Below are 20284 nucleotides of genomic sequence, written 5' to 3'. Positions count from 1 at the left end.
GCCCTGCTAAATCCTGGAACAGATAGAAAAATCAAAAGTAAAGCTGGAACTTCCCTGGTGGTCCAGTGGTTAAGACTCAATGCCGTCAATGCAGGGGGCACGGGATCAACCCCTAGTCAGGGAATGAAGATCCCATGTGCTGCAGAACGACTAAGCCCACACCCCACTGTCACTGGGCCCACGTGCTCCAGAGCCCACGCGCCACAATAAGAGGCCCTGTACCACAGCGAAAGATCCCACATGCCATAAGAAGACTTGATGCAGCCAAACAAATAAACGTTCATAACAAATAAACAAAAACAGTAGCACTAATGAAGAAGAAAAAAGACTATATTCAAACATCCTATGCTTCCCTGGTGGCTCATAGGGTAAAGCGTCTGCCTGCAATGCGGGAGACCTGGGTTCGATCCCTGGGTCGGGAAGATCCCCTGGAGAAGGAAATGGCAACACACTCCAGTACTCTTGCCTGGAAAATTCCATGGATGGAGCAGCCTGGTAGGCTACAGCCCCTGGGGTCACAAAGAGTCAGACACGACTGAGCAACTTTACTTTACTTACATAAGTTAGACTACCTGTATCAAAGTCTTAGGATCAATGACTTCATTTTAAGAACGCATCCATTTATTTACGTCTTTCTCTCCTAATAAACATTTGCTTTCTAATACATATCGCATTTCCTTCCTTTTTTTTTTTTTAAAACTGGTAGAATTTAGATAAATTAAGACTCTGGGGAGGAGGGGAAGAAAAGTTACAGGACACACCAACAGAAGGTAATGGATTTTAGACAGATTATTATAATAGAGGATTGTGTGCCTGACATTTACAGTAATAATTTATGTATTAAATTACAATAAGTAGAACTGTATTTACAATCCAAGAACTGTATTTACTAAAGAACAAGCACCCTGCACTAAATTCTCACTTTATGCCTTCCTCCCGCCCCCCCTTAACTACTGCTTAACGTCAAAAACATTCAATAGAACATCTTTGAGAGAGTTTTTGAATGAATTTTTTGACAGACATTTGTGAGGAAATTTGAGACTAACTTGACAGTATTCTGAAATTTGACTTATTTTCTTCTAGCCTCCTAGCCCTTTTGTCTCATTATATTTATATATATACACCCGCATTTTTTCTGCTGGGAAAAACTGATGGCAAGAGAAGGGGGTGATAGAGGATGAGATGGTTGGATAGCATCACTGACTCAATGGACATGAGTTTGAGCAAACTCAGGGAGATAGTGAAGGACAGGGAGGCCTGGCGTGCCGCAGTTCATGGGGTAGCAAAGAATCAGACACGACTTAGTGACTGAACACCACCACCCATTAGATAAGCCTCAGGTTTCTACCACACGGAAGTAATAAACATACTTACTGATTACTGTGAAGATCTTAAAAAAATGTAAAGCATAATATCTGACCTATACCAGGAGCTCAATGCTGCTGCTGCTAAGTCGCTTCAGTCGTGTCCGACTATGTGCGACCCCATAGATGGCAGCCCACCAGGCTCCCCCGTCCCTGGGATTCTCCAGGCAAGAACACTGGAGTGGGTTGCCATTTCCTTCTCCAATGCATGCAAGTGAAAAGTGAAAGCAAAGTCGCTCAGTCGTGTCTGACTCTTAGCGACCCCATGGACTGCAGCCCACCAGGCTCCTCCGTCCATGGGATTTTCCAGGCAAGAGCACTGGAGTAGGCTGCCACTGCCTTCTCCAGGAACTCAATATTAATAGCTATTTTAGAATTTAAAAAATGATTTTTTTTTTTTTTTGGAGTTCAAGATCAGAATCATTACTTCAAAATTTGTTTCAGGTGTTCTTTGCACTGTCATAATTTTAAGTATAAATACATAAACTGTCTATGAGTAAAGCCTGTAGAAATACTAACATTTTCAAAACAAACTGATTTTTTTTTTTTTAAGGGGAGGAGGGAGACATGGTCATTACTAACTGGTGCTATGTACCAAACACTGGGTTCTTGTCTCATCCTTTCCTTTTCAAATAACAAAGAAGCTGAGGTTCAGAGAAGCCTAAGTGAAGAAACAAATACTAATATTATGAAGAATTGAAAGAAAATTCAGAAAAATGAAAGCCACTAAATTCTTAGGATGATACAAATTGTTTTAAAATAAAAATCCTTTGTGTGCCATAGGTATGCTGTCTGCTTGCCCCTATCACTTACCTAGCGTCCACTGTGCTTGCCCTTTGGTATTGCATAACTGGCACTCCCGTGTAAAACGGCAATGCACCCAGCTAAAGATTTCCCAGGATCTCTTTCAGCTAGGTGTGGCCATGTGAACAGGTTTTGGCCAAGGGATTACAGCTAGAAGTGATGTGAAATTTCTACACTTAGCCCTAAGCATTAACTGGCTTGCCTTATACCCTCCCCACTCCCATCCATCTTCTTGTTGGCAATCACTGGGGCAAGATAAGCCATATGTTACATATAACAAAGCTGTCCCACTAGCCAGAGCACCTGAATAATCTCAAGGGGTAGAGCTTAGTCACTTGATAATAATTTAATTATTGGAAAAAAAAAGTAACTATTTTTGAGACCCTGGACTCTGAAAACTCTAGTATATATCACCTTAAATGGTTCCCTAATTTGCTACAATGTTTTTGCAATAAGCACTTTCGAAATAAGATCTGTACACAGATAATGTGAATTCATTTGTTCATCTCTTCAACTAACAAGTATTGAGCAAGAGTCTCTAGTAAAGGACAAAATGCCATGGGAAAAGTAAAACTTGTGAGAATCAGAGATATAAGGACAAAGTTGGGGAGGGGGGGCAGGATAATATCGGTTCCTGATCCAGGAACTGGAGGTAGGGCAAATGAGACTAGGGGCAAGGCTTCAGGGAGGGGGCAACTTTAGAGCTGGCTATTGGTGTATTCCCATCCTTTCCCTCTAGAAAACACTTCCTCTCTGAAGCAACTGATAAAATTTCTCACTCTTTAAGATTACTCAAAAATATCCTATCCTTCATGTGAAAGTGAAAAGTGAAAGTGAAGTCGCTCAGTCATGTCCGACTCCTTGCAATCCTGTGGACTGTAGCCTAATGGGCTTCTCAGGCAAGCATACTGGAGTGGGTTACCATTTCCTTCTCCAGGGGATCTTCCCAACCCAGGGATCGAACCCGGGTCTCCCGTATTGAAGGCAGACCCTCTCCAATTTCTCCAGGGATAAGTCATTGCTCCAGCCCATGTGTTCACAATATTTTGCTAATATGTTACTAATAATTCCTTCACAATATCACAATTATGCTTATACATGTATCTCTCTTCTAGCTACATCCTGGAATTCATTAAGTTGGGGCCTGTAGTTATTTTTATAGACCATTATCCACTTCAACAGGCCTAGAGAAACAATATGGAAATTAGCAGATACTGAGTACTTAAAAAAAATTTTTTTTTTTTTTTTAAATTAGAAGTCAAAGACTTTTAAACTTTTGGGGGCATGACTTACATGATACATTTTATATAATGATGCAGCACACACATGTAACATAACAAAAGTTTGATGAAATAATATTCTACAAAAAAACACTATTAGTTTATATTATCTTTCATTTAAAAATCCAATTATGATACTCTAATGTGTTTCAACTCACTATTTAAAATATATTAGCCTAGAAGAAGTCACTTAAAAATGAGAAGGGTTCACCTAGATGCTAACTAAGATCAGACCACCTTTAAATTCTATAAAATTACACTGTATTAAAATGTTATCCTCCATATCCTTTAGTACAGGCCATAAAATAATTATCAAAATTTGAGAAAATCTGTGAAGTATTCATCCCCATGGGTCTGAAAACCAGTTAACGCCTTTGTTAGGGACTAAAGGACAAACACAACAGCTCCTTTTAGCATTCTACATTACCAACCCAAAACAAAATTCTATCAGAAAGTAAACTCAAAGTACAGTATTATTCTTAAAGTCTCTAACTGAAAAAATGAGAAAAAAACTGCCAGAAATAAATGCTAAGAAAGATAACATTTAGCAAGACTAACTTCAAAGATGACCAAGTTTAGTTATGCTAAATCTGAGATAAAGACAGTAAACTCAAAAGTTTCTCTAGTAAGCATTCAGGAATCAGATGAGAAATAAAGATTATGTATACATAGATGTCAAAGTTATTAAACAACAGTTTCACAAAACACATACGAAATGTGTTACAATATCAATGTGATAAAACCCTCCTATTATTTATAACTATAACCAGTAGGCAAAACTTAATGACATTTACTGGAGAAGGAAATGGCAACCCACTCCAGTATTCTTTCTTGGGAAATCCCAGGAACAGAGGAGCCTGGTGGGCTACAGTCCATGGGGTCACAGAGAGTCAAGCAAGGACAGAGCCACACAGAGCACAAACACAAGAACCGTCTTTTCTGAGGGAATTTAGATTCATTTAACTCTTTCCCATCAGCCCCGTTCCTTCACATGAAAGTTATTCAGCTTAATGTATTGCCTTGTAACACTGTCTTTCTTGGGTATAAAAAATTACTCTTTGCTTTCTGCCAAAGTCTGTCAAAACATCTTTACCACCATAAAAGTCACATTACAAAGACTTTTAACATGCATAAAATTTAAATCTACCAGGGTTTTAAATGACAACTCAAAAACAAACAAAACCCACAAAAGTTCATTCTGATACTGGGCTTGATGACATACAGATTAACCATTTGTTTTATGATCAAACTTCCCTGTCTCCTACCTTTGAAGAGCTGCAAACTCTCCTTGTATTTACCATACCCAACTCAAACATTCAAGGCTTAGGTCTGTCTCTTTCTCAACTTTAAGCTTTAGAAAAGAATCTCAAATTTTAGCATCTTTTGGTATCCATCACATAGTAGTTGCTCAATAATCCAAACTAAATAACTATCTGAGTAGAGAACTGTATTTCTAAAAGCAGTAACAGGAGAGATGTGAAATAGCTAATAGGAATGATTTTCATCAGAAAAGAGCTCTCCACTACATTTGTGCTTTATGCCACAGCTCTGGTACTGTAAACAGTGGATCCCATAAGCCAGTACTGCTTAGCCAGAACTATGTGTCTGCATTTTAACCTCAATCACTGAGATCTCAACTTATCCACACCGAAGAAACTTTCAAATTCAGTTAAACATTTATTTAAAGTTGACTTCCAAGCAGTCACCTCATATCACAATGACAGATAATATATTCGTAATAATAAATAGCAATTTTCTGAGTCATTAAAACGTAAGAACTTAACTCTGCTACAAGAGATACCTAGAGTCTCTCTGAAACCAGTAGGTCTACCCAGTTCATTCACATGGAAAATACAGTCCCTCCTCATGGATGTCTCTTAATACATGTAGTGTTTATTCAGCAAGGCTTCCTTTTATCCTCCTTCTTCCACTTGGGACTAAACTATACAAAAAATTCAGTGAGACAATAAACAAACCTCAGGGTAAAGAACTGAAAGTTAAGATGTCCAACACATTCTCTGTTCTAGGGAACTTGCACTTCTTTACTGTGGGGACCCTGACCCTTGTGAAAACCTTCCTCTCCATCTCGCTTAATATACACCATTTGTTCTTGCCTTTTCAAATCACAGCATTTCTTGTCACTGTTAAGATTACAGAAGTTTCAAAACTCCATAAAAACTTCCCATACAGCCCATCTCCTCAGTCCAGTAATTTGCCCAATTTCTTTTTCTTTCACCTCACTTGCCTGCCTATACAACACCATGAGTCTGAGCCTTGATTGTGTATTTAAACTTGGCTACTGGGCTTCCCTGGTGGACAGCTGGTAAAGAATCCACCTGCAATGCAGGAGACCTGGGTTCGACCCCTGAGTTGAGGAAATCCCCTGGAGAAGGGAAAGTCTGCCCACTTCAGGATTCTGGCCTGGAGAATTCTGTGGACTGTATAGTCCATGGGGTCACTAAGAGTCGGCCACGACTGAGTGACTTTCACTTCACTTCACTTCATTCCATTATTACCTCTAGATCAAAATAATCTTTCTTCAACTTAATTTATAATTTCAAAACATGGCAAGATACTAAATGACTAAATATAAACAGTTTCATATCTTTGCGTATAAATTTGATATGCCTATACAACTTCCCTGGTGGCTTAGACAGTAAAGCATTTGCCTACAATGCAGGAGACCCGGGTTCAATCCCTGGGTCGGGAAGATCTCCTGGAGAAGGAAATGGCAACCCACTCCAGTATTCTTGCCTGGAAAATCCCATGGACGGAGGAGCCTAGTAGGCTACAGTCCATGGGGTCGCAAACAGTCGGACACAACTGAGTGACTTCATTTCATTTTTTCATACATCTCCTTGGGAATTTGGTTTAATCGAAATTTCTGATTCAGTAGACCTCAGACACACAGGACAACTTTTAGGGTGAAGGTATCATTCTGTGTAGTACTGGGGTGGAGGATAAATAATTCTGTGCATTTGTCAAAACCCATAAAACTGTACATCACAGAGTAAATGTAACATATACAAGTTTAAAACAGAAACCCATGTAATTGAGGATGATATGTAAACTGATAAATCTAACTTTTTTACAAATTTATGACATAACCACACTGAAGGGGATGAAAGTGAAAGTTGCTCAGTTGTGTCGGACTCTGCGACCCCATGGACTCTACAGTTCACAGAATTCTCCAGGCCAGCATCCTGGAGTGGGTAGCCTTTCCCTTCTCCAGGGGATCTTCCCAACCCAGGGATCAAACCCAGGTGTCCTGCATTGCAGTTGAATTCTTTACCAGCTGAGCCACACGGGAAGCCCACTGAAGGGGATAAACAAGAACAACGTTAACTTGAATAGTAAGTTTGGAAACAGTGTTCTGACTTGAAACCATAAGGCTATATACAACAGGAACTGTACACAAGACACTGTATTTTGCTGGTAAATTTGCTTCTTTTGTGGGTACGGCCTAAAACTACTAGTCAGTACTTCATTCGTATACTAAGGTTGGGGTGTATGCATGGTGGATGGTAGACAGTGGGAGCAAGGTTTTTACTACAGACGGAAGTTACAAAGGTACAAAAAAGGAGGGTTAGGAAGAATCCTGCGTATAGGATCAGAGTTGGAGACAACAGTCCTAATTCACGGTTATCTTACTATGCACACAGATGGACAGATATAGAAGCAACTATAGACACACATGGTTTAACATATATAAACATACATGGATTGACATAACCTAGCTCTGTCTGCTCTGTCCACTGAGAGGGCCTAGAAGCAGTGACACCTGAGAAGCAACTCAGCACCCAAATCATGGTTTCTAACATCCTCTTCTCCAATAAAAAGGGACCAGGGCTCTTTGGGGAAATGGCTGATTCTAGGACAAAAGAATGGGAGGGTATAAAATGAATATAGAGGACAACTTGAAAGAGTTCCCAAAGGGCAAGGCGAAAACAATTTAGATAGTAAAATACTTACTGGATTATAATTCAAAGTATAAAACATACATGTCCACGGTTATATAAGTGGATAACGGAATTAATGAGGGAAAAATTACTTCTTTATAGAAGAATTCCATTTAATATTAGGTAGATAGTAGACACTCCCCTCCTTGGTGACTTAGACAGTAAAGAATCTGCCTGCAGTGTGGGAGACCCGGGTTCGATCCCTGGGTGGGGAAGATCCCCTGGATGAGGGCATGGCAACCCCCTCCAGTATTCTGGCCTGGAGAACCCCATGGACAGAGGAGGCTGGTGGGCTGCACCCACGGGGTCGCACCAAGTCAGACGTGACTAAGCACAACAGACACTCCCTTCCTGTAGGAGGCAGGACTTAATTCTCACCCACCTGGCCAATCACCACACCCCTTGAGAGTGGGCTAGACATACTGACTTACTTCCAAAGAATATAGAATGGAAAGGGAAAAACAGTAACTTTATAGTGAAGAAACCTGGCAAACACTATCTTGGCCAAGTGATAAAGGTTAATTAACATCACCAGTAATAACAAATGGATAGTATGCTCCCCACATAATGTGACAAGCAGAGCATTTCATCTCCACTGACACTCTCTCTAAAAACTGGTAACTGATAACCCTATTTTAACCTTTTAACCTAACAAAAAAATCAGGGAAATTCAAATTGGGGGACATTCTACAGGATACCTGACCAGTAGTTCTCAAAACTGATAGAAAAAATTAAAGAAAGGCTTAGAAACTTTCACAGATGAGAGAACATTGGGGAAAGTTAACAACTAAATGCAACATGGTATCCTGGATTGAATCCTGGAATAAAAAGAAGGCATTAATTGAAAAACCAATAAAATCCAACTAAAGTCCGGAATTCAGTTAATAGTTTCTGGGTTTTGTTTTGTTTTGTTTTGAAGACTTTAAAGTGGCTATAAATCTGGTTCCCCCTTCTGGAGAGTGGGAATCACAGTACTGTATACATCACAGGAGTTCTGGAAGGATGAATTAGGATAAACTCATGTAATGTACTATGCACATACACCATGGCTCAGTCAGAGTAAGAGCTCAATAATTATCAGTTGACATTATTATTGCTTCTAGAGAAATGAAATGTACCCTGCTTCTTGCTTGCATGCCTTATGACACAGCTATCTGGGGGTTCTGAGAAAACAAAAAGCATGTGTAGTAACATCAATAATAACAAGTAACAAGGTGGTAAATGACTCCATGCAAACAGCTTCATACATAATACATACTTAATATAAATATATATACAATAAATAAATAATAAATAAATAAATAAGTAATAAATAATATATAACTTAATATAAATACAAATCACCACGGAATCTTGTTAAAAAGAAAATTCTGATTCAGTAGGTCTGGGATGGAGCCCAAGGTTGAGCATTAAAAACAAGCTCCCAGGTGATGCCAATGCTGCTAGACCAAGAACCACAACTGGAACTAAAACTTTTTACTTCTGTAATGTTTTAAACTTTTTCATAAAAAATGTAAAAAAAGTTTTCTCCAACAATTCTTTATATCGTCACCACAAATACTCATATTTTTCAACAGAGAACTGTACCAACTATAATCCACAAGTCACCAATATCTTAAATAAGCAATGACTTAAGCAGCATAAAAAAGGAGCAACTACACGTCAGTATTTGCCCCTACATGATTTCACACCAATGAGGATAAAAGTAACATCACTGAATATCAAATCACATACAATTCTCTTATCTTTGCCAATTAAAAATTAGTCTAAATATATTAAAGTAACATAGATTAACCACAATCTTACAAGTTCTGTCAATTCTGTTTGAAGAGAGAGAAACATATTATCAAAGCTCCTAACAGTTTGAATTTTCAAAGCCTACGAAATGGCCTGAGATGATCTGAGATTCAGCAGCATGTATTAACAACTAATGCAACATGGCACCCTGGATTTCCCTTATACCACATACACGAGGGGAAAAAAAAACTAGTAGGAAAAGATGGGGGGAAAAAATTATATATATATATATACATTCTGAATCAAGAAATAGGGATTAGCAAAAAAAAGAGAGACATAAAAAAGTCATACTTTCCTACAATTAATGTTGTTTAGTTGCTAAGTCACGTCCAATTCTTTTGTGACCCCATGGACTGCAGCCCGCCAGGCTCCTCTGTCCATGTGATTTCCCAGGCAAGAATTCTGGAGTGGGTTGCCATTTCCTCCTCCAGGGGATCTTCCTGACCCAAGGATCGAACCAGGGTCTCCTGCATTGGCAGGTGGATTCTTTACCACTGAGCCACTAGAGAAGCCCAATTAATGATGTCATAGTTAACTTCAAAAACCAGTTTAACGCAATGACTGCAAACCATTCTGGCTTTGTGATTGCACATTTTCCTGTCTTCCTTAAAATGCTTCTTTGCACAAACTTTTGAAATTTAAGAATAAACTGATCCTTTTTTAAAAAATGCTGAGATAACTTCGAACTAAGCTTAGGGAACACCATTTTATTGCCTTTAAAAAGTATTCAAATTCATTTACAAGAACTTATTTTCATGGCAAGAAATCTTTCTGGTATGTGTATACATAAAAGCAATGCTTACAAAAATGGCATCGCATAGTAGTCTTTAATAAGACACTAACAGATATTTGGTGAGATATGTGGCCTCGTGTTCAAATTAACTGACTTGGTGCTCTTTAAATTTAACAGGTCATTTAGACTAACCTGGCTTTTTTCTCAAAGCCTCTAAAATGTCTTTGAGAGACTCTGAATTTCCAAAACTGAGATTTTCACTTAAAATATTTCCATTGATCATATTTCCTACTGAGGAAACACTTTAAAAGTTGAGATCCAAAGATTCCTGAAGCATAATACAATGAAAATATTTTGAATAAGCCAAGGATATTTAATTATAACAGAGTTCCTCTAATGTAAAGTGTACACACATATACATTTAAAACTTATTTATAAGTATGGTAAATCAAACACTGAGAATGCTATAAAAAGGTATAGTGTATCAAGGAAAAGAATTCTTGGACTTCCCCAGTGGTCCAATGGTTAAGAATACACCTACAAATGCAGGGGACGCGGGTTCGATCCCTGGTCAGGGAAGATTCCACATGCTGAGGGGCAACTAAGCCTATGTACCACAGCTACCGAGCCCAAGCGCCACGACTGCTGAAGCCTCACGTCCTAGAGCCCATACCTCCCAAGAGAAGCTGGCATAGTGAGAAGCCTGCACACAGGGTCAAAGAGCAGCCCCTACTCGCCACAACTAGAGAAAGCCTGCACACGGCAGCAAAGACCCAGGGCAGCCAAAAATAACAAATAAATACAATTAAAAAAAAAATTATTTTAGAATCAGGTCAACATCACATAGCTCAATTATCAGCTCTGGATCAATTCTAAGTAGTTAAGACCATCATAACACGTCACCAAAATTTCCTTCACTCTGTAATAATTTTTCATGAGCACACTATATAAGGTGATTAAGATAAATCCTCAATTTTACATGAACTTTACATTATTGAAAATCTAATCTGTAGGCAAGCATCTTCTGAGTATTAAACATTTATCAATCATTCAAAAATCAGCAAAATATAACTATATATTTCTGGTCTTTACCCACAAATCTATCTGTGGAACAAATCATCATTATAGATAACCTTAAGATTAAAAAATGTCTAACCAGGATTTGAAATATTTCATTCCAAATAACAACAAATTCACATAGCAGAGAACTGATTCTTTGAAATCTTTCAACAGTTATCTTCAGAAAGCTTAACTTCAGTTATACAACAAACATTGCCCTAACTTGAAACTGAGGTACAGGTGCATCCTGACCCACATTTCTTAGTAAATAAGTTTCAAAGCTGTCAGTTATAACATAGCTAAACAGACATTCCCCTGTGTATTCTTCTTCCTTTCTGTCAATGGTTACAGAAAGGTTTTCACATGAAAAGAAGCAAACACTTCTGAGTAGAAAATTATACCAACTAAAAATGCCAAACAACTTTCTGCCTAATTCTACTTCATTTCATAAATTTCCACAAAGGAAAAGAGGAACTCTGAAGCAAAAATACATGTAAAAACTTCTAGCCAATAACAATCAAATTGTTTAACATATATTGATTTTAAAAGCAAAAATATTTCTCCCTTCATCATTTTATATTAATATTCATAGTTACAGTAATTTTTGTTTTTTGCAAGAAACTCCCTGTATCTGTAAAGTTCACCTCATCACTCTTAACTAGGCACAATCTCTCTCCTCTGTACTGCCTTGTTATGAAAACTTTTGGTGTGGGGGCGCTGAGGCTTAGTAACTGTAAAGCAAAGCAAAGTGACGTACCAGCAGTAAGGAAGAAAATGAAAGGAAAACATAGGCAGGTCTCCCTTCTGCTGATAAACACCATGGCAGTTAGTTGCAACAACTGGATAACTTGACAACCACAATTCTCAGAAGTACATAAAACTTATATGGTAGAAATAATGACTCAGAGTAATTAGAGAATATACTTTGTGATTATTTAAAATGAGTACGCACTGCAAAAATTCCTTTAAGCAAATTTGACTTTATAGGGTTTAACTTTTTTCATCTCTACAATATCAAATTTTATTTACAACTCCCCCTTTGCTTTGCATACAGCAGCAAAATACACAGAAAATTATTGGAAGAGCCAAGGGTTCAGTACGTGTTATGTGATCTCTCTATATACTCAACTAGAAAATTTACTCTCAAGAGTCTTATTTCCTATTTCATGGGTAGTTAGGCTCCTGTGTTTCCTCTAGATACTTCTACCTATTAACCATTTCATTGTTCACTAATGAACAAGAGAATGTGGAAGTGACTCCCCTATTCACTTACTACAGTCAATTTAACTCTAGAGATTTGAATCAAAGCTGAAATTCAAAGGTCTTCTATTTTAACCCCTCAACTCCGGTGCTTCCAGTTATATTACATTGTTAAATACTTTGTATATTAAGTAGCAGAATGATACTTCAACATTATTCCATTTCACTCTCCTTATTTTGCAGTTCAGAAATCATTCAGAGAACTTAAGCTAGCACAGAGACAGGGTCAACTCAGGGTGTGTTAACTCCTAAGACCAATACTTGTCCTACTAAATAATAATTCTTTCTATAACTGCTCCTTTCTTTTCTATGATGTTTCTGTTATTCAAACAGTTTGCCTTTCAAACTGATAAAGTACACCTAGCATAACCAGAAAACCCCAAGTGAAGTGAAGTCGCTCAGTTGTGTCCGACTCTTTGCGACCCAACAGGCTCCTCTGTCCACGGGATTTTCCAAGCAAGAGTGCTGGAGTGGGTTGCCATTTCCTTCTCCAGGGGATCTTCCTGACCCAGGGATTGAACCCGGGTCTCCCACATTGTAGGCAGAGGCTTTACCCTCTGAGCAACCCCAAGCCTCAAGTCAAATACATATACCATTGCTTTATTGTCTATCCAACATTTTTCTGAGGCCCTCTTAACTGCCAAGGCTTTCCTGTTCCTTGTCCTTCACATTTCTCCATTAAATAATGTTTCAGTTATGTATTATTCTATGTTATAAAAAATGTGATGCTGATATAGAGTGCTCTTTATATCAGGAAATATTTTAAGACCTTTAAATACAGCATCTCATTTAATCTTCAACTTTAAATAAGAAAAATAATACTATAATGCCTATTAGGTACAAAAACCAAAGCTTCAGAGAGGTTAAAAAAAATCTGTCGTTATTCACAAAGCTAATAAGTACAATTGGGTAAGTAATCAGGCAGTCTGACCCCAATGTCCATATTCTTGATCTCCCTATATGATAAGTCTATATAATTACATGGATTGCATTATGAACACAGACAGTAACTTAAAATTTGGGTGCTACAGAAGAATTTTAAAGGTTTTTGCATTTGAAGAGGTTTCTTACACATTAAAATAGCTTAAGGTAGCTTACTCTGATAAATCCTATCTTCTTTGTAAAGACATGGCCCAAATAAGAACTCTTAGCTCATTCATATATAATTAAAACTCAAATTTGAAAAAATAATTGGGGAGGAGGGCTGCAGCACCACTTTAACAAATATATAGATCAGAAATGTTCAAAAGAACCTTTGCAGTGATAGGAATGTCTTCTATTCTGGTCTCTCCATCTCAGTAGCCACTAGCCACGTGTAACTGTTCAGCACTTGAAATGTGTCTAATGTGACTGAGTACTGAATTTTGAAATGTTTTGTAATTTTCAAATTTAAATAGCCACATATGGGTATTGACTATTACAGTGGACAGCACACACATGGAAGACAAAATGTCAGAAAAAAATAGGTAAAGAAATTCTTATTGCTTTTATTTGGAGAGTGCAGTTAATAGTCATATCAATTTAAATGTCTTCTTTTACTTGCTCTAGTTTCAATTATTACACCAAATAATATAAACCTTCAAAGAGATTTAAGTATCCCAATCTTTCTACATCTAAATTTTCCTTTGTGTATCTCAATGGAAAAAATAGTTAAAATCTGTATTTTCAACAAAGCATCATTTATTGGAAACTTTTTTACTGTGTGGGAAGTTAAGAGTGAATCTGAATCTGAAAACTCTGCCACCTATTAGAAAAGCTAAAAATTACAGTCACATAAGTTTTAAGTTGTTTTCATAATACTTGGTAATAACATGCTTACCTTGATTCTCCACTACTGTTTTTAACACTTTCTTCATCACTGTGTCCATTCATTGTAAATATCAAGAAGTTTTAAAATAAAATATAAATCTTCCCAGTTTAAAAGATGAGTATAAATACTGACTCCTCTTTGAATATTAAAAATTCACAGATGAATTTTCTTCAATATTCACAGGTTTCCTAGGACCCTTTTTGACTCACCTAAAAAAAAAAAAAAAATTCAGTGAGAAGAAAATTGCCTGTAGAGAAAAACACTGAAGAAGCCTATTTAGAATTTACACAAATTTACCTAGGCCAATTAGATTAGATGTGGCAAGGAAGGTGTAGGGATCTTTTTCTCAAAATACCTAGGCTTCTATTAACTACATTCTTGACTACTTATTAGAATTTAGCACACCACTGCTTATTTTTGACAGAAAACATGAAAATGCTTGTGGAGTGACAGAACTTTCAGACCAACTGCAACTGTGTGTGTATAGTATACACCACACATTATGGCCAGATAACTAAAGCAGAGTGGTAGTAGGTAACATCTACCTAAACTCCAAAATTAGAAAAAAGGAATCTTAATAGATACTTGGTCAAACAAATAAGGCGTGGGGGGGGGGGGGGAGTTACTGTTAATCCAGCACTGATTCCTATCACCAAGGGCTTCATACACTAGAGTGAGGGGAAAGTTTTGAAATTGCTCACATAAGAATAGGAGAGTAAAAGTGTATCACATAATCTGTGCAAAAAAAAAAAGTACAAAGTATCAAAATAAATAAGTTCTTTCACATTTACCGGTAAGTTAAATAGCGGAGTTTTATGTTTCAATAATACAATATGTATCCAGTTCGGACGTGCAGAGATTCTACTGGAGGGAAAAAAAAAAAAGGTATAGGATAAACACTATGTTTTTGTTTTTTTTTTAAGTAAAAGGTTACGGGGCAGAAATCGCAGACTAAAGTGCCAACATTTCCACCTTTCAAAATACCAGCACAACACTGGAGAGTCACCTACAAGCCAACCACGAATAAACAAAGGAGATCTCTGGCAGGGGAGGGAGAGGAAGAAGCGGGGGGAAGGAGACGTCAGATCCTTCCCCAGCCAGAAAGTACCGACGGAGACGGGCGACTGAGAGCAGAGCTGTCCCTCCGACCTCAGCACACAGAACTGACTCCTACGATTATTTCCATTCCGCAAGGAAAAAAAAAAAAGAGGGGGAAACAGGCTGCTGCCAACTTGATCACCGCAAACTCTGCAACGAGATCGCGGTTTTTTTCATTCCCCAGGGACTACAGTCCCGTCGACTTCGCAGCAGCAAACTGTTAACCCCGCGCCCCACCAAAAAAAAAAAAATTATTTCACGCAACACTCGTTCCTCAGGTTAAAGATGAAGGCCACCAGGCCAGAGAGCTTCCCTATTAAAACGATCAGGTCTTTAAAAGAAAAAAAAATCTGGGCACTCTGGCAAACTGCCTCTTTCCCGAAAGTCTCTCTTCGCTGAGAAAAACAAAAGTTCACTTTTCCTTCTTTCCTTTTCACCTTTCACGTTTGCCCCCCTCAAAATGGCTTTTCTCCGGTACTTTCTAACTTCCTTTTTCCTCCCCGTCTTCCTTTTTGCGCGGTCGAGTCCTCATGCCGAGACCCTCCACGCTCCGTGAGGCTCCCGGGCGCCCGCGGCCCCCGCCGGCCCTCCACACCGCGCGACGCCACCGCTTCCCCTCAGCCCGTCGCCCTCGCCGCGGCGCCGGTCCTCCACCCCGGCCTCTCCACGGACGCTTTCCTCTGGCTAAGTTTTCCAAGCGGGACTCGAGCGGAGCCAGGAAACCTCCCTCCCTGCGCCGTCCGCAGCCGCTCGGCTCCCTTCAGCCTGCGCCCCCCGATCCCGGGGCGCACCCCCACAAGCCCCCCACCCCTCATGCTGGTCCCGGGGTCTCCCCCTTCCCGCCTCAAACTTCCCACACGCCCGGCCCGCGTCCTCCCCGGCGCGCTCGGGCCGGGCCCCCTCCCCCCGCCGAGCCCGCTCCCCACGTGCCGGGAAGGAGCCCCGGTGGTGGCGGCGGGACCCACGCCCCGGCCGGGCGCGCCTCTCGCGCCTCGCGGCCAGGCCGGCCCTGCGCCGACGGAGGCCGGGGCTCGACCGCCAGCTGCACACGCCCGCCCGCCCGGCTGGCCGGCCGGCCCGGAGGATGCGCGCTCTGCGGCGCCGGCCTGCGCTCGCCGCTCACACGCCCCCCTGCGCGCCCGGCCCGCTCCGCCGGCCCTCGCGGGCGCCCCCCGGGCCTGTGCCCACGGCGTCCCGGCCCGCTGGGCCGCCTCCGCCCGGGCACCCGCCCCCCCCCCCCGCCCGCGCCGAGCCCCGGCCCTCCGCCGGGCCAGCTCCCGTCCCTCCCTGCCACATCCCGACCCGCCCGCCACCCCCTTTCTTACCGGTAGGGCGTGCAGGCTTGGCGGGGCGGAAGGAGCCGACTGGAGAGGCGGCCTCCCCGGCGCCCGGGCCCCGCGGTCGGCGTCCTCGGGGCTCCGGGGCGTGTGTGGGCTGTGGGGGGGTGCGGCGGTAAAGCAGCAGTCCGCGAGGAGGGGAGAGGGGGAAGGGGAAGGACGCGGAGGGGAAGGGAAAGCCCCGGCGGCCGGCTCCGACGCGCCGCGATCCCCCTGCAGAGCGGCTCCAACAATCAATTCATTATCGAAGCACCGAACAACTGCGAGAGCCAGCGAAAGCGACAAGTAAGCAGCGACCGTCTTCCCCGCGGCCACGCGCGCGCGCCCACTCCCGCTGCTTATCGGCTCCCGGCCGCCGCCATGACGCCGAGAGAGCGAGCGCAACCGTCTCCGTCGTAGCCGCCGCCGCCGCCGCCGCCACCGAGGTCGCCGTCGCCTCCGCCTCCCCGCGACGTAAGCGACTCTGCTCACTCCCCTTCCCCACCGGGCGCGAGGCGGGCTGGCGGGCGGGCACGCGCACGCTGAACTCCACCGGCCGGCTGGCTGGCGTGTGCGCGCGCGGGGAGATAGGCGGGGCTACGTCCTGGAGCCGTGGGGAGGGGGGCGGGGGGGTGCGGTCCGGGGTTGGGGGAGGCTTAGGAAGAAGCCGATTGGTCTGTGACTGGGGCGGAGAGCGGAGGGCGCGCGCGCGCGCCGTACTGGGAGCGCGCACGCCGGCCGCGCAGAGGTTGCCGGACTCTGGCGACCGCGGTGGGCCGCAGATTCTGGACTTGGGGCTTCCTACCTCAGCGGCCCTGGAGTTGAATTCCGGGAAGTGGGAGCTGCAGGCTCGCTCCCCGCGGGTATGGACGCTCCTGTCACTCCCGACGGTTGCGTGAGGACGTCAGGAAACAAGAGGCCGAGAAAGAACATGGGAAACGTGGTGGGGGTGAGGGGGGAAGGTGGGCAGATGCTGAAGACGGAGCGGGCTGGCGGAGTCGCGGGGGCGGGGAGAGGCGTGGGGTCCGGTCGCCCGGGCCTTAGCCGGCCGCCGGTTCTGAGCGCCCGCCCTGAGGGGCGGAGGTGGGGGCGCTGCGTCACACGAGACAGCCTGGGAACCCAACTGTTGGGCAACTGTGGTCTCCTCCCGCCGCTCCCTAGGCTTAGTTGCCCTGAGACAAAGGCTCCCTCGAGGGCGGGGGTGGAGGGGAAACCAGGCACCTGAGGAGGCTGAGGGAAACAGACCGAGTTTTCCAACCCCTGTGACCGTTCTGGAATCGTTCGTAGTATAAACTATATGCCTTATTCAGAAAAGAAACTTCCAGGTCGGCTCCCTGGAGGGCGGGGTAGTGAAGGGTGCGCCGCCGAATCGCTACATTAAAAAAAAAAAATGCAACAAGAGCGACGTTGGCAACTGTCTCAGGTTAACGTAACTGCAATTTAGTTGACGGTTTCTTTCGTAACTGTAACTGCGGGCCTCCGTTACGCTGCCCATCCCCCACCTCCTTTATAGATCTGCCCGAAGAAACACTTACCCTTTCAAGCCTGGTAGTAGTGTTTCGCTCCAGCTCTTTTAAAGTTGGACTTCTTTTACGCTCCATTATTTTTCTCGCCCACAGATCAGTCTTGAGTCAGTGCAGGTTAATGATAATTTTTGAAACTTTCTAATATCCCGTTCTTCAGTTACTTGAGTTGATGTAAAGGCCTGCCCTTCAAGTCAGTTGAGTGAATTGGCGATATCTGCTTCCCAAAATAATTGTTTTCATACGTAGGATGTGCTGCCATTTTCGTCTGATGTTTAAACAGTTTGGTTCAAAGCCTTCAAGAAGATATCCAAACATAACACTAAATGCGTATTTATTATGTGGAAAGGTATATTTACCCTTGCAGAGTATAGGAAGGCAAACAAACAGGTACATAGAGTCTACTCAGGGAAAAAAAATGTGTGGTTAATGAATAGTGTGACAAAATGAAACACCACTACAGATTGTAAAATGATCTGTGCTTAGTCTCTTCCTTTTTTTTGTTTGCTAGTTGTTAAATTGCTGTAATGCTGTAATGTTATGGGGAATAATAAGATCGTGCAAATCTCCATCTCCGAATTCCCTGGAAATAGGAACCAAGTGCTAATTTTTAATACCATGCTTTAAAAATATTATAAAGGGGCCTTAATAGGAACTTTCAGTTTCTGAGACTGATTTCTTTCTTGGATTACTAGAGTGGTAAGTAAAAAATAAAAGCCTGAGAAAATATGGTAGAATTTTGTAATGAGTGTGGTTCAGATAATAAAGTCTTCAATTTTAACCATACTGCATTTTATTGTTGTCTTACAAAAAGTGATTACTGTATGGAGTTTTATATGTTTGTTGAAAGTACTTGTCAAACCTTTTTAAACTACTGAGTTGCCATTTGAATATGATATGCTTCATATAATTTCAAGGCACCTTTTTTGCAGGGAACCTTGCCAAATTTGCAATAAAATACTGAACCTTGGAGATTTATATTTGTGGTAAAATCATAATATACTTTATGACCCCACAGAATTTTACAATGACTGTTGAGACTGTGGAGAAATACAAGGTAAGTGGAAAACTGAAACAGTTTTTTTAAAAGCCAGTTGGTAAATAAGACAAAAGTATATTTTTTTCTGTAGAGTTAAGTTCTCAGTTTGACTTTGTTTAAGCAAAGTGTGTTTCTACCTTTTGGTACTAAAAACAGTAGGCAACAGTAAATAATCTGAGCACTTGACTAGCAAGAATCCCTGAAAATTAGTATCAACCAGAAGGTCTTTGGCTTCCCTGGTGGCTCAGACGGCAAAGAATCTGTCTGCAGTGCCCGAGACCCAGGTTCGATCCCTGGGTTGAGAAGATTCCTTGGAAAAGGGATTGGCTACCCACTCCAGCCTGGAGAATTCTATAGACAGATGAGCCTGGCGGGCTACAGTCAGTGGGGTTGCAAAGAGTCCAACACAATTGAGGAACTAACACTAACAGAAGGTCATTGTTATTGTCTGATTTTCCATTTGGGAAATTGCATATTCTTTGGAAAGTATTACTTATACACAATCTAGGACAGCACTTTGTAGGTTCTTAATTCTGTTATGTTCTGGTAGGACTAGTTACCAGTGGGTATCTTTAGATGGGAATAGATTGAAAACCACTTACCAGAGTTATGAGATGCACAGCAAAAAGACAATGACCACTCTTGCTTTTCAGTTAATGTTTTGCATGCCAGATTTGTTCTTGTTGCTTAGAAGATTCGTGTACAAGAAGCTGCTAAAACAATCAGGACAGTATTAAAATACCCTACGATTTCAATCTATGACATTGTTCCCCAGGTTCTTGCCAAACAGAAAGAGCCCTCCAAATATGATAACTTAAATTTACAACGTCCTCCATAAACAGAAACCATGAAATCCCAAACCACCTCTAATGAAAATTTACTGGACGTTTTCTGTTTGCTTGATCATAAAAATCAGAGGAGAGGAGCCATGGTTCCCACTTGGGCGGGGACAGGAGTCAGTCACCTTGGAAAGTTTTTCTTAATTACACGTGCCAAACTGTCCCTTTCTGAAATGCACGATTTCTAGGTTCTAAGTATTTGGAAAAACTAGATTGTTCTGATAACCACCAACAGCTCGTCCACCTTGTTGATGACCACTGTATTTGGAGGTTTTACTAATAAATTTTTAAAATCATAGTTAAATTTCAGATGTGAAATTCTTGATAACACTAAGAAGCAACTGTGTATAAAATCTAATAGGTATTGAAGTGGATACAGTGATTCTACTTAAAAAATTTAAGT

General features: G+C 41.6%; 1 protein-coding gene across 4 annotated transcripts in view; it reads right to left on the bottom strand.

The window, feature by feature from the left end:
• Nucleotides 1-16683, bottom strand: part of CHD1 (chromodomain helicase DNA binding protein 1) — a 75986-nt gene extending 59303 nt beyond the window's left edge. For 2 of the 4 annotated variants that reach the window (XM_043464576.1, XM_043464580.1), the window contains exons 1-2: nt 16490-16683; nt 14076-14275 (exon numbers count right to left, since the gene is read on the bottom strand). In XM_043464576.1, the coding sequence (XP_043320511.1) occupies nt 14076-14128 (53 nt within the window). In that variant the 5' untranslated portion in view covers nt 14129-14275; nt 16490-16683. Of the gene's footprint in view, nt 1-14075; nt 14276-14857; nt 14931-16489 lie in introns of all 4 variants that reach the window. The other 2 variants (XM_043464577.1, XM_043464578.1) reach the window with 2 other exon arrangements.
• Nucleotides 16684-20284: the final 3601 nt, after the last annotated feature.

This window comes from Cervus canadensis, chromosome 4 (genome assembly GCF_019320065.1).
Source record: "Cervus canadensis isolate Bull #8, Minnesota chromosome 4, ASM1932006v1, whole genome shotgun sequence".
Lineage (NCBI taxonomy): Eukaryota > Metazoa > Chordata > Mammalia > Artiodactyla > Cervidae > Cervus > Cervus canadensis.
Note: the sequence above shows the minus strand (reverse complement) of the source record. Positions and strands in the feature narration are given on the sequence as shown.